The sequence below is a fragment of the Phasianus colchicus genome, chromosome 2, assembly GCF_987193195.1.
Source record: "Phasianus colchicus chromosome 2, bPhaCol1.hap1.1, whole genome shotgun sequence".
In the NCBI taxonomy this organism is placed as follows: Eukaryota; Metazoa; Chordata; class Aves; order Galliformes; family Phasianidae; genus Phasianus; species Phasianus colchicus.
The window spans coordinates 104,317,460-104,330,405 of record NC_143437.1 but is presented as its reverse complement, the minus strand read 5'-3'; the positions used below and the strand labels follow the sequence as shown (position 1 = coordinate 104,330,405).

General features: G+C 63.5%; 2 protein-coding genes and 2 non-coding genes across 6 annotated transcripts; 2 read left to right on the top strand and 2 right to left on the bottom strand.

The window, feature by feature from the left end:
- Nucleotides 1-6: 6 nt before the first annotated feature.
- SLC30A3 (solute carrier family 30 member 3) lies at nucleotides 7-3,279 on the top strand. 2 transcript variants are annotated; one of them, XM_031595967.2, is made up of 8 exons: nucleotides 7-147; nucleotides 914-1,104; nucleotides 1,780-1,926; nucleotides 1,994-2,147; nucleotides 2,222-2,411; nucleotides 2,492-2,597; nucleotides 2,728-2,862; nucleotides 2,943-3,270. In XM_031595967.2, the coding sequence occupies exons 1-8, from the start codon at nucleotides 86-88 to the stop codon at nucleotides 3,086-3,088; spliced, it is 1,131 nt and encodes a 376-aa protein (XP_031451827.1). In that variant the 5' UTR covers nucleotides 7-85; the 3' UTR covers nucleotides 3,089-3,270. The 2 variants fall into 2 exon arrangements, with proteins under 2 accessions (XP_031451827.1, XP_089992587.1); XM_090136461.1 differs by lacking the exon at nucleotides 1,780-1,926 and having other exon boundaries at nucleotides 2,943-3,279.
- A 58-nt stretch (nucleotides 3,280-3,337) lies between these two features.
- Nucleotides 3,338-9,726, bottom strand: GTF3C2 (general transcription factor IIIC subunit 2). 2 transcript variants are annotated; one of them, XM_031595966.2, is made up of 17 exons: nucleotides 9,239-9,726; nucleotides 8,514-8,799; nucleotides 8,036-8,130; nucleotides 7,789-7,866; nucleotides 7,572-7,670; nucleotides 7,277-7,498; nucleotides 7,067-7,178; nucleotides 6,814-6,931; nucleotides 5,915-5,946; nucleotides 5,604-5,733; nucleotides 5,365-5,509; nucleotides 5,037-5,198; nucleotides 4,816-4,903; nucleotides 4,583-4,711; nucleotides 4,259-4,390; nucleotides 3,903-4,010; nucleotides 3,338-3,808 (listed from the first exon to the last, which is right to left on the bottom strand). In XM_031595966.2, exons 1-17 carry the CDS (start codon nucleotides 9,724-9,726, stop codon nucleotides 3,629-3,631), a joined length of 2,604 nt encoding a protein of 867 aa, XP_031451826.2. In that variant the 3' UTR covers nucleotides 3,338-3,628. The 2 variants fall into 2 exon arrangements, with proteins under 2 accessions (XP_031451826.2, XP_089992586.1); XM_090136460.1 differs by having other exon boundaries at nucleotides 3,339-3,808; nucleotides 7,572-7,706; nucleotides 9,239-9,696.
- Nucleotides 9,727-10,042: 316 nt separating this feature from the next.
- LOC116230692 (U1 spliceosomal RNA) lies at nucleotides 10,043-10,206 on the top strand. Its single transcript, XR_004167292.1, has one exon. It is a non-coding gene; the product is annotated as a U1 spliceosomal RNA (small nuclear RNA).
- An 876-nt stretch (nucleotides 10,207-11,082) lies between these two features.
- On the bottom strand, nucleotides 11,083-11,246 carry LOC116241838 (U1 spliceosomal RNA). Its single transcript, XR_004169603.1, has one exon. It is a non-coding gene; the product is annotated as a U1 spliceosomal RNA (small nuclear RNA).
- Between the last annotated feature and the right edge of the window lie 1,700 nt (nucleotides 11,247-12,946).

Genomic DNA, 12,946 nt, shown 5'->3' with positions numbered 1-12,946 from the left:
GGCCACGCCCCCGAGGCGGGGATAGGGCGGGGCCATAGGAAGGGGCGGGGCCTCGGGGTCCCGGCGCCGCGCGGTGCTGCCCGGCATGGAGCGCCCGTCCGCGACCGGCACCGAGAGCGCGCGGCTGCTGGGAGCCCGGGGACACAGGTACCGCCGAGACGGGACAACATCATCAGCATCCCATACTGGCATCGGCACCACATCATCAGCATCCCCATACTGGCATCGGCACCCCCAGCATCGGCACCCCGGCACCGGCACCACATCGCCGACACCGACATATCACCGGCACCCCGTCATTGGCATCGGCACCCCGGCACCGGCACCACATTACCAGCACCGACACATCACCAGCACTCCGTCATTGGCATCGGCACTCTATCTCCGGCACCAGCACCATATCACCGGCTTCTCCATACCGACATCGGCATCCCCAGCACCGGCACCGGCACTCCATCATTGGCATCGGCACCCTATCGCCGGCACCGGCACTACCATCACAACACCGGCATCCCCATACCGGCATCGGCACCCCCAGCACCAGCACCCCATCTTTGGCACCGGCATCGCATGACTGGCATCAGCACCCCCTCATTTGCACCCCCAGCCCAGCACTCCATCACCGGCACCTCCATACCAACACCTGCACCCCCATCCCCATCCCCACCACCCACCACCCCAATATCCCCATCACACCCTGCTTCTCCCGCCCCCGGGACCCGCAGTCCTCACACCACCCTCATGCCATTTCCATTCCACCATCCCCCCCACCTCTGTACCACCCTCGGATCCCTCCACAGGTGTCCATCTGACACTGCCACCCCACTGCCACCCCCAGCACCGCTACCATCCATCCATCACCCCACGCCGGTACCACTCCCCACCCCCACACCGGTACCATCCCCTGCCCCAGTCTCTTCCCAGGCCCCCAGGATGCCCCAGCCCTGCTGCCCCCTGGGAAGGACGTACAGGAGCCGGGGGGGGTCCCGCTGTGCCCCTGCAGCCCGGCCCCCCCCGGCCCCATCCCAGAGAGGCTCCAAGCACGGAGGCAGCTGAGCATCGCCTGCAGTGTCTGCTGCATCTTCATGGTCGGGGAGGTGATAGGTAAGGGGATGGGGGAACAGGATGGGAGGGGAGGGGGAGTTGGGATGGTAAAAAATAGAACAAAATGGTGTGAGATGAGATGTGATAGGATGAGGGAGAATGGGAAAGGACATGATGAGACAGGATGGGATGGGATGAGGTGGGACATGGTGAGATGGGATGGGATGAGGTGGGACATGGTGAGATGGGACAGGATGGGACATGGTGGAGTGGGACATGATGGGATGGGACATGGTGGGATGGGACATAACAGGATGAGACACGATGAGATGGAGAGTTGGGATGGAATGAGAATAGGATGGGGCATAATAGGATGTGATGGGAGATGAGATGTGGTGGAATGGGGAGTTGGACTGGGACAGGATGTGACATGATGGGGTGGGGAGCTGGGATGGAGCAGAATGAAAGATAGTGGTGGGTCAGGGTGGGATGGGACAAAATGGGAAAGGACATAAAGGGACAGCATGCCACATGTGGGAATGGGTCAAGGAGTTGGGCCGGGGCATAATGAGATGAAATAGGATATGATGGGACAGAGAGTTGAGATGGGATGGAAATGGAATGGGACATAATGGGGTGCAATGGGATGAGATACAATGGGATGAGGAGTTGGACTGGGACAAGATGGGACATAGTGGGATGGGACGCCCTGCCAGAGCTCGGTGCCACCCACAGGCGGGTACCTGGCGCACAGCCTGGCCATCATGACGGACGCGGCCCACCTGCTGACAGACGTGGGCAGCATGGCCGTCAGCCTCTTCTCCCTCTGGGTGTCCACCCGCCCACCCACCGCCACCATGACCTTCGGCTGGCACCGCTCGGGTGAGGGGGGCTCAGCCCTGGGGCTGGCTGTGGTGAGGGATCCCGCTGACCCCCTTCCGCCCCGCAGAGACTCTGGGCGCGTTGGCCTCCGTGTTGTCCATCTGGGTGGTGACCGCAGTGCTGCTCTACCTGGCGGCCGCCCGCATCCTCAGCGCCGATTACGAGATCGAGGCACGCACCATGCTGGCCACCTCCGCCTGCGCCGTGGGTGCCAACCTGGTGTACGTCCCCCTCATCCACCCCCAGCCCCAGATGTGCCCCACGACCCCGGTGCTGAGCGATCTCCTCCCTGCAGCATGGCCTACGTCCTGCACCAGGGCCACGGGCACGGCGTGGGGGGCTATGAGCAGCTGGAAGGGGGCTGCCTGCCTGGCCGTGCCCCCCTGCCCGGCAGCACCAGCGTCCGTGCCGCCTTTGTGCATGTGGTGGGGGACCTGCTGCAGAGCGTTGGCGTCCTGCTGGCCGCCACCATCATCTACTTCAAGGTGTGGGGCTGGGCTCTGCCCTACGTGGGGGGGCACCGCAGCCCCGAGCCTCACGCCATTCCTCCTCACTTCTTCCGCAGCCCCAGTGCAAGATCGCAGACCCCATCAGCACCCTCTTCTTCTCCGTCTTCGTCCTGGGCTCCACCGTCACCATCCTCAGGGATGTCTTCAGGGTTCTCATGGAAGGTGAGGGGGACGTGAGGGTTCCTTGGGGCTGCAGCCCCCACCCTACAGCCCTCCCAGCCCTACCGGGAGCAGCTGTCCCCATCCCCAGCCCCAAATGGAGGAAGGGGCTGGGAGTGACCCCTTGGCGCAGGAGCCCCGCGGGGAATGGCAGTGACTGCAGTGACGGAGGAGCTGCTGGCGGTCAGCGGGGTGAGGGCCATCCATGACCTACACGTGTGGGCACTGACGCCGAGCCACCCTCTGGTGTCAGTGCATGTGGCTGTGGGTGAGTGCCCCACACACTGCTCACACCCCACGGCACAGCCAGGGCCTGTGGGGCTGAGTCACAGTGCCCACCACCCACAGATGCCACTGCTGACCCTGAGATGGTGCTGCGGGATACCACAGGGCGGCTACAGCAGAAGTTTGGCTTTGCTGCGTGCACGGTGCAGGTGGAACGGTACCTAGAGGTGGCAGAAGGCTGCCCGCATGGCCACAGCCCTCTGGCATGAGCCCCCCACCTGCTGCGGGGCTGTGGCAGTGCCTGGGGGGGCCACAGCTGCACCCTCCCCCCCCTGCTGCCCCCACTGTGGGGCAGGGAGCAGGGCAGTGTGGAGCTGGAGCTCGGCCCCTTCCTCTCTTTGTGTGTCAGTGTCTGTGTCTGTCTGTGTTCGTCCCGTCGCGTGGGGTTGCAGCCCCAATAAAGGTGTTGGAGAGCAGCCGAGGGCTCAGCATAGGGGAACTCCAATGACACAGCCATTACAAAACGCACCACTTTACTGCACTGCTGCCACCACGGCTCAATGTGAGCGATTCCAGAGCCCCCAGCACCGGGGGGGGGGGAGGGGGAGCACAAGCGCAGCCCCACGCACAGCCTCAGCCCAGGGCAGGGACACAGCAGCAGTCCCACTGCCCGCCCTGCACCAGCACAAAGCGCAGAGCACAGCACAGAGCCCTCTGGGCCCCAGGGGGACAGCGGGAGCACCGGGTCCCCAGGGAAGGAGCACCAAGGGGGGCACGGAGCCCCCACAGCCGCAGCGAGGTGGCTGGGGTTACTCGGAGGGGGGGCTCACAGGAGGGCCAGGGTGGGAGCTGTAGTGGGCACGGCTCTGCGGCAGCAGCTGCGGGTCCACGGCGGCTGCCAGCCCTGCCAGGCAGTGCAGGCGCACGATGCCTGCCTGTCCCCCAGACACCAGCCAGCCACACGCCTCCAGGTTGGGGCTAAAGCGCACCTGCAGGAAGGGGGTGTCAGGAGGGTGAGGGGGGCCCCACAGCCTGGAGGCGGCACAGGGAGCTGGGCTGGGAGGTGGGGGGGAGCTGCCTCACCTTGTGTAGGGCTTCCAGCTGCAAGCGATCGAGGCTCAGCTCTGCTTTCCCTTCCTGCTTGTGCATCCGGCGCATGGGCTCACGGCTGGGGAAGTTCTTGAAGCTGCGCTGTGGGAGGGTTGGGGGAACGCAGGCAGTGGGCACACTATGAGGTACAGAGGATGGCACCCCCAGACCCCGCCACAGCCCCCAGGCTCTATCCTGGTGCTAGGTGAGCTGAGCTGTCCCCATCCCACTCCTCACTCCTCAAAGATCTGTTCTGCCCCATACTCACAGCTCTGAGACTGAGCCACACCATCACCCCCAGTCCCGCTGCTCCCAGCCAGGAGAGCCCAGCTCCCCGCCATCCCTCATACCAGATCGGTGTCCCGGAACCGCACGTAGGCTGTGGCCACCATCTCGCTGTAGCGCCGGGTCCTGGGCAGCACTGGCTCACTGTTCCCTGGCACTGCAGGGCTGCAGGGCAGCAGGTCAGCTTTGTACACCGGCTGGGGGAGAGAGGAGGCTGAGGGGCAGGTCTGCATCCCTCCGAAGGGACTATGCCCAACTCTGAGGCACCTCAGGCTGAAGGGCAGAGGACAGGGCGAGGAACCCAGCCCCAAAGTCTCACTGCCCAGATGGGAATATAGAGCAGTACTTATCCATTGACACAACTGCCCCCCAGTCCCTTAGCCCCTTACAAATCTGCGGTCCGAGGAGCGCTTGACATTGAGTGGGTTGACAGCCAGGTCAGGCAGCACCGCAGCCACCAGCTCGCCTGTGATGTCTCCAGCAGCCACTGTGTTCAGCCAGTCTGAGCCTGAGATGCTCTGTGGGAACAGAGGAGCTGGGAAGCAGCTCCCAGTGGTGATGGTGCCATGCCCCAGCAACCCGTGGGACTGCTCCACAGGACGGAGCTGTGTCTGCCCCTTACCCATACAGTCCCCTTGCGAGGAGCCACAAAATACGCCTTGTAGCCCAGGTACCCAGCGTCGATGTAGTGGATCCCACAGAGACCATAACTACAACAGAAAAGGGTGAAGGCTGAGCTCAGAGCAGAGCTATGTCCCAGCCTTCCTGCCCCCAGTGCCATCAGCACGTCGCCTCTTGGAGTGCAGGAGCCCACCCATCCTCTGGAGACCTCCCAGCACTCACGAGGCATAGCAGTTGTCCTGGGCCACGGTGACACCGTTGTAGGGCAGCAGCCAGGCCACCTCAGTGCTGAGGAAACGCTTGATGCTGTTGATGGGTTCGTAGAGGCGTCGCAGGTCCCAGAATTTGATCTTTCGGTCGTTCCCTACCGTGACCAGGAAGTTGCTGAGAACCAGGAGAGAGGCGGCACTGAGACCCCAGGGCTGAGCTGTGCCATCAGCTGCACGCCATGGAGCCCTCACCCCAAAACCATCCAGTGTCTCAGGCACTGTTAGCACTGAGCCCACCAGCAGGAGCAAGTCCTCGGCCAGTAGCAGCTCCATGCTCTCACCTGTTGGCTTTGCACCACTCGATGCTGCGCACGGCGTGGTCGTGGGCCAGGAAGCACTGAAAAGGGTACAGCTGGAGGGAGCCATCAGCGTGGGACACACGCTGCAGCGGGGATGCAGTCAGCAGGTTCCAGATGGCCACTGTGCCTGCAGGCAGAGGTGTGCTGCTGTGATGAGCTGCCCCAGCACCAAAGGTTGAAGCACAAAGGGCAAGAACTGCTCCCTGAAAGCAGGGACTCACCATCATAAAATCCTGCCGCCAGGTGCTGGTGGGGCCGGGAGGGCATCCAGGAGAGGCTGAAGCACTGCCCACATTCGTTTGCGCTCCCTGCCTGGATGGAGCCCACCTGCAGTGTGGTGGTATGCTGCACCTGCAGGGACAAAGGACACAGGTAAGGCTCTGTTCCAGCACTGTCTGTCCTGGGAGTGGGAGACATGCAGGGGTGGGAGCACGGTGCTGGGCGCAGCGAGCTCTGCAGGCTTCCTGGTGCCCCCCAGCTCCCTGCCTGCAGGAGGCAGGAGGCACATTGGGGCAGCAGCAGGGACACTGACCTTGCAGATCATGTGCTTGTGGGGGGACCCATCTGGAAGAGAGCAGAGAGAAGTCAGGGCAGGAACTTGGCAGCCTTGAGCTTGACACAGTGCTCCCATGTCCCTGCCCATCCTACTCAGAGCAGCGTCCCCACTGCAGCCCAGCACTGTTCTCCAGCACCCCAATGTCACACACACACACCGAGGTGCCCGCAGGATCCCCAGCACCAGCTGACAGCCCCCTCCAGCAGCACCACGAGTGCTGGGGGGGGACGACGAGCTCCATGCCCTGCGCTCAGCAGGAATCCAGGCACGTCAGCACCCCGCGCACCGCAGCGGAGGCGGGAAGATGCAGAGAGCCATGCATCATCCCCGGCACCGCAATCACTGCGGGGTCACAGAGGTGGGAGCACCGAGGCCCCGCACTGCACCAAGCCCACGGCAGCAAATCGACTCCGGCACCCGACGCGACGCGCAAGGATGGGACGTGATGCCGCAGCACGGCTGCACCCGGCTGCTCCGTGGGAGCGCCGCAGGCTGGGGAAGGATCCAACCCACCCCACGTGGGGCTGCGGCAGCAGCACAACCCATCCGGAACCAGAGCACGGATTGGGGCTGGAGACACGGGAAACCCGTCTCCCATTGTCGGAGGCGAGCGGATGGATGGGGGCTGTCAGCTGCGGCTGAGCGGCCACGAGCAGCTCATCAATCTCACGCTGCTGCCGGCAGATGGGAGCATTACAAGGACCATTGGGCAGCGCCAGACCTGATCGGAGCTCCGATCCCAGTCACAGCGTACAGCTGCCAGCCAGAAGGAAGCAGCATGCAGCTCTGCTTCAACGCGGCTGCAGCCACGCTCCAGCTCCAGGCTTCCCAGAACGCTGGGCACAAAGGGATGAGGGCGGCGTGGCTCTTCCTACCTTTTACCTGGGTTCTCATGCAGCTCTGCAGTGCGCCAGGGTGAGGAAGGGCGTAGAGCACCACGCTGCCATCTGAGAAAGCAGCAGCCAGGAGGCCAAGCCGGCTCATCCGTGGGTGCTGTGGGACAGGCACAGGCTCTCAGCCTCTCCCTGGTTTTTGAAAGGAGCCTCGGGATCACCGCGCTGTGCCCAAATAAGGCGGTGCTTTGGCAGACACAAGCAGGGAAAATCCAAGGCCAGCCTGCACACCCACCTTTGAGGAGCTGCTAGGAGGCTCCCAAGCACCGCTAGGGCAGAACTTCATGTCCCAGACACAGCCATGGTCAGCAGCGATGGCGTAGGCCAGCCCAGCTCTGTCAGCAGAGCTGTGGGTTGAACCGTGAAAAACGCTGGAGCTGGAGAGCAGCAGCCCCACCACTGGGACACAATAGCCCCATGCTCTCCCCTCTTCTCTGCCACTCACCCCTCCTGCAGTGTGCCCAGGCCCCAGAGCTGCAGCAGTGCAGGGCCCTGGTGCAGCCCCACCACGCTGTGAGTCTCCTCCATGGTTCTGTGGCAGTACAGAGCCACGTACTGCGTGGCTGCTGCACCCTCTGGCGTCGGGCACCACTCCATGGCCCAGATGGGGCCACCCACAAAGAAGGCTGTGTCCCGGCGCTCCTCGTGGGGCTGCAGGGAGCTGAATCTGTGGCAAGGAGGGGTAAGGGCACCAGGCAACAGAAGCTGCATGTGCCAGGACCCCAAGATCACCCACTGACCTGTTCAATCTGTATAATGCACCACCATCCTCAAGACCTTCCCGCTGGATGGAGAAAAGTGGAGACTTCTCCTCCACCGGCAGGTATGGGGCAGCTTCACTGGGGAGGAATGAGCATGAAAGGTGCATCCTGCCCCTAACAGGGGATGATCTATGCCAGAGCTGCCCCCCAGCATTGTGTCCCCACACCCAGTCCCTCCCAGTGCTGCCCACAGTACCTTTCAGAGAGACATGTCCAGTTGTGTGCCAAGGGGATCCAGTCAGGGAATTCCCACTGTGAGTGCACCTGCTCCCGCCTGCAAGGGATGCCATGGACATCAGCACTGACTATGCTGGGCCCAACAGCTGGGTCCTGCCCCACATGTGATCTCTGGGAGGCTGCCCAGATGTGAGGATGTCCCCATGCCGTTCCTATGCCTACAGTTCTTCACAGGATGCCCCCACGGCCCTCCCACCCCCACTCACAGGCTGCAAGTGAGGCTGGAGCACTTCTCCACCGGGGCCATGATGGAATTGTGGAAGCCATTGGGAGCAACACCGCGGCACAGGGGCTTGGATCTCTGGGAATGAGAGCAAAGTCAGGGCAGGATCTAGCCAAAAGGCTGTCCTCACCTGCCCAAACATCCCAGGAAGAATCTCTCTGTAGTCACCCAACACTGTGTCACTATGCTAAGAAGCCTGGCATCAGCTCCAGCAGCAGCCCAGGAGCATACTCACTCTCTTCCCACCCACTCTCACTCTTGGCTGCTTTTTCAGGAGCTCACACCCACCCTCACACTGTACACAGCACTATATTACCCCTACAGAATCCTGGTTTAGGGCAGATCTGCCCAAAAGAGCAGGAGTGAAAGGGGGACACATCCACACAGCCAGCAACAGCTCACTTTGTGACACTTATAGCACACAAAGCGAGCAGCCTTAGAGGAAAAGCTCTTCTCCTTACCCCTCCTGATGACGTCCTCACACTGTGCCCCCGGAGCGGCTCCAGTTCAGACTCTTCACTAAGTGCTGCATCACTTTCCTCCTCCTCCTCTGCCTGCAGCAGTACATCCTTAGAGGGCACAAAGTCGGCGTCCTGGGTGGGATCATCACTGTTGGCATCCTCCTCCTCCTTCTTCCTCCGACGCTTCCTCTGGACACGCTGGGGCTCCTGGGGGTCTTCAGTGGGAGCTGGGGGCTGGCACACAGATGTCAGCTCTTCTGCCAGCTCCTGGAGGTACAGCAGCGCCCTACGACAGAGGCAGCACCAGACAGTAAGTGGAGATGCACCAGCAGCATCCATTTGTGAAGCACAGAAGCATCCAGCCCAGCCCTAGGGTCTGTGGGAACCACTGGGAAGGACCAACAGAGCCACAGAGCTCCTTGCAGGCTCAGCATCCCCCTTCACACCAAGGGGCCCCACAGGGCCGTGTGGCTCCAACTCTGTATCTGTTCAGAGTGCTGCTGAATCACCCAGAGCACCCCCCGCCCCCAAGCACACCTCAGGGCTTGCTCACATCTCTGTGGGACCCACACAGATCTCTCCCCAGCCACTGACCCCACTCAGCCGAAGCCGATCCCCGCAGCCCTCAGCCCCTGGAGCCCCACACACTTCCCCGAAGCGGGATGAAACCTTCCATGAACGGCACCCCAGAGCCGCCCACCCCCCACAGCCCCGGCCCCGCTCACACTTTGGCCGCCCGCCGCCGGGGCCGCCCTCCCGGGGAGGTGTCAGGGCCATCTCGGCCGTCCCGCAGCCCTCCGGGACCCTGCAGGCCCCGGGACAGCCGCAGCAGCACCTCGGCCTCGGGGCTCTGCGAGGCCTCCCCGCGCCCATCCGCCTCCTCCGGGCCCGGGCCCCGCGGACCGCTCGGCGCTTTGGGGCTGCGGACGGGCCTTTGCCGGGGTTTCACGCCCGCCTCCCCCGGAGCCGCGGGAGATGACAGCTCCCGAGGAGCACCGCGACCGCGGCCCCGGCGGCTCCGCTCGCGGCAGCGCGGTCCGCGGGACCCGGCGGCGCTGGACGCCATGCGGGGGAGTCCCGGAGGCGCTCCCGGGGCGCTCAAGCCGGCGCCGCCCCCATGGCTGCCGCCCCTCCGCCGTCGGCTACAGCCGCACTCAACGCCGGGCCCGGAACCCGCAACATGGCGGCGCGCGGCGCGCGGAGATGACGTCATGACACAGAGATGCCCCGTCACGTGACGGAAGCGGGAAGGCTCGAACCATCATTGGTAGACGGAGAGAAAAGGGCGAGGACAGCGAAAAGACGGGGCGGGGATATGCAAATCAAGCGCACTGCATGCTGGGAGCAATATATTACATTTGTAGGAGCTTCTCGTGGGCTGCGTGGGCACAGCTTGTGCCTCCGTGCGGGAATCTCGGAGCGGGGAGCGCGGCAGGACCTTGGCGTACGGCGGGGGATGGGGGCGTGGGTCGCCGTGCGTTGCCGGCCGATGGCGGGGCGTGGGGAGCGGGGCGGGAGGGGAGCAAAGCATACTTACCTGGCAGGGGAGACACCATGATCAGGCAGGTGGTTTTCCCAGGGCGAGGCTCATCCCCTGCACTCCGGGTGTGCTGACCCCTGCGATTTCCCCAAATGCGGGAAACTCGACTGCATAATTTGTGGTAGTGGGGGACTGCGTTCGCGCTCTCCCCTGGCATCTCTGGTTTAACGGTAGAATGCGGGGAGAAAAACAGGAACAGTAAGCAGAGCTCAGCTTTAAGCCTCTCGGAAGAAGCTGGAGCTGTGCCTGGCGACATCGCGGAGCGGATCCTCCTGCTGCCAAGCGGCATTCCGCGGGGAGCGCTGTTGGAACCGCTGCTGTTCGACGTCTTTGTAGGCGACGCGCACGGGGGGATCGAGCGCACCCTCAGCAGGTCTGCAGGCGACACCAAGCTGAGCGCTGCGGCTGACCGCCAGAGGGAAGGGATGCCGTGCGGGGGGACCTGGGCAGGCTGGAGAGGTGGCCGTGCCGACCTCATGGAGCTCAACGAGGCCGAGTGCAAGGTCCTGTTTGGGGGTTGGAGCAATCGCAGGCGTAGCTGCAGGCCGGGTGGAGAATGGCCTGAGAGCAGCCCCGAGGAGGATTTGGGGCTGTCAGTTGATGGAAGAACTCAACGCGAGCTGGCAGTGCTTGCATCCGCACGCCGATCTGCACGGCCCCGCCCCGAGCCGAGGCCCCGCCCCGCAGACCCCGCCCTGCGCGCTAACGCCGGGCCCGCGACATTCAGGACGGCGGCGCCGCGCGGAGGGCGGAACCGGAAGTGGGGATCAGCCGCGGCGTGGAGACGCTGCGGTGCGATTGGCTGCTGGCGGCGGGGGCGGGGCCATGCAATGCTGCGCGTGCCGAGGCGCTCTTGTGAGCGGGGCCATGCAGATCAGTATGCAGATCGCTCCGCGCGCGGCATGCCGGGATTGCATTCAACAGGGAATGGAACGCGCGTGGGGACCGGTAAGACCTTCTAAGAGGATCCGCTCCGCGATGTCGCCAGGCACAGTTTCTTTCCGCATTCTATTATTAAACCAGAGATGCCAGGGGAGAGCGCGAACGCAGTCCCCCACTACCACAAATTATGCAGTCGAGTTTCCCGCATTTGGGGAAATCGCAGGGGTCAGCACACCCGGAGTGCAGGGGATGAGCCTCGCCCTGGGAAAACCACCTGCCTGATCATGGTGTCTCCCCTGCCAGGTAAGTATGCTTTGCTCCCCTCCCGCCCCGCTCCCCACGCCCCGCCATCGGCCGGCAACGCACGGCGACCCGCGCCCCCAACCCCCGCCCTGTGCCGAGGTCCTGCCCCGCTTCCCGCTCCGAGATTCCCGCACGGAGGTACATGCAGCGCCCACGTGGCTCCACGCTCGTTCCGTTGCTGGTTTAGTGCGCTCCCGGCATGCCGCGCGCGGAGCGATCTGCATACTGATCTGCATACTGATCTGCATACTGATCTGCATACTGATCTGCATACTGATCTGCATACTGATCTGCATACTGATCTGCATACTGATCTGCATACTGATCTGCATACTGATCTGCATACTGATCTGCATACTGATCTGCATACTGATCTGCATGGCCCCGCCCTCTCCCGCCGCAGCTCCGCTCACAAGAGCGCCTCGGCACGCGCAGCATTGCATGGCCCCGCCCCCGCCGCCAGCAGCCAATCTCCACGCCGCGGCTGATCCCCACTTCCGGTTCCGCCCTCCGCGTGGCGCCGCTCTCCTGAATGCCGCGGGCCCGGCGTTAGCGCGCAGGGCGGGGCCTGCGGGGCGGGGCCTCGGCTCGGGGCGGGGCCGTGCAGATCGGCGTGCGGATGCAAGCAGTGTGTGCGGTGCTGACGCACAGAGCACTGAACCGTAGAACGGTTTGTGTTGGAAGGGACCTTTAAGCTCACGTAGTTCCAACCCCTGCTGTAGGCAGGGACACCTCCCTCTAGCCCAGGCTGCTCACAGCCCCATCCAGCCTGGCCTTCAATTCATCCATGGAGGGGCATCCACAGCCTCGCTGGGCAACCTGTTCAGTGTCTCACCCCTGTCACAGTAAAGAATTTCTTCCTGATATCCAGTCTGAACCTGCTCTCTTGCAGTTTAGAGCCATTTTCCCTCATCCTGTCGCTCCCTGCCCTTAGAAAAAGTCCCTCCCCAGTTTTCTTGTAGGCCCCTTCAGGTGCTGGAAGGCTGCCATAAGGTCTCCTCAGAGCCTTCTCTTCTCCACATCGCACAGCCCCAGCTCCCTCAGCCTGTTCCCATAGGGGAGGTGCTCCAGCCCTCTGATCATCTTCGTGGCCCTCCTCCGGACCAGCTCCAACAGCTCCATGTCCTTCTTGTGCTGGGGGCTCCAGAAAAGGACGCAGCACTGCAGGCGAGGTCTCAGGAGAGCAGAGCAGAGGGGCAGAATCACCTTCCTCACCTTGCTGGCCACACTTCTCTTGATGCAGTCCAGGATACAGTTGGCCTTCTGAGCTGCAAGCACACACTGCCAGCTCGTGTTGAGTCTTCCATCAACTGACAGCCCCAAATCCTCCTCGGGGCTGCTCTCAGGCCATTCTCCACCCGGCCTGCAGCTACGCCTGCGATTGCTCCAACCCCCAAACAGGACCTTGCACTCGGCCTCGTTGAGCTCCATGAGGTCGGCACGGCCACCTCTCCAGCCTGCCCAGGTCCCCCCGCACGGCATCCCTTCCCTCTGGCGGTCAGCCGCAGCGCTCAGCTTGGTGTCGCCTGCAGACCTGCTGAGGGTGCGCTCGATCCCCCCGTGCGCGTCGCCTACAAAGACGTCGAACAGCAGCGGTTCCAACAGCGCTCCCCGCGGAATGCCGCTTGGCAGCAGGAGGATCCGCTCCGCGATGTCGCCAGGCACAGCTCCAGCTTCTTCCGAGAGGCTTAAAGCTGAGCTCTGCTTA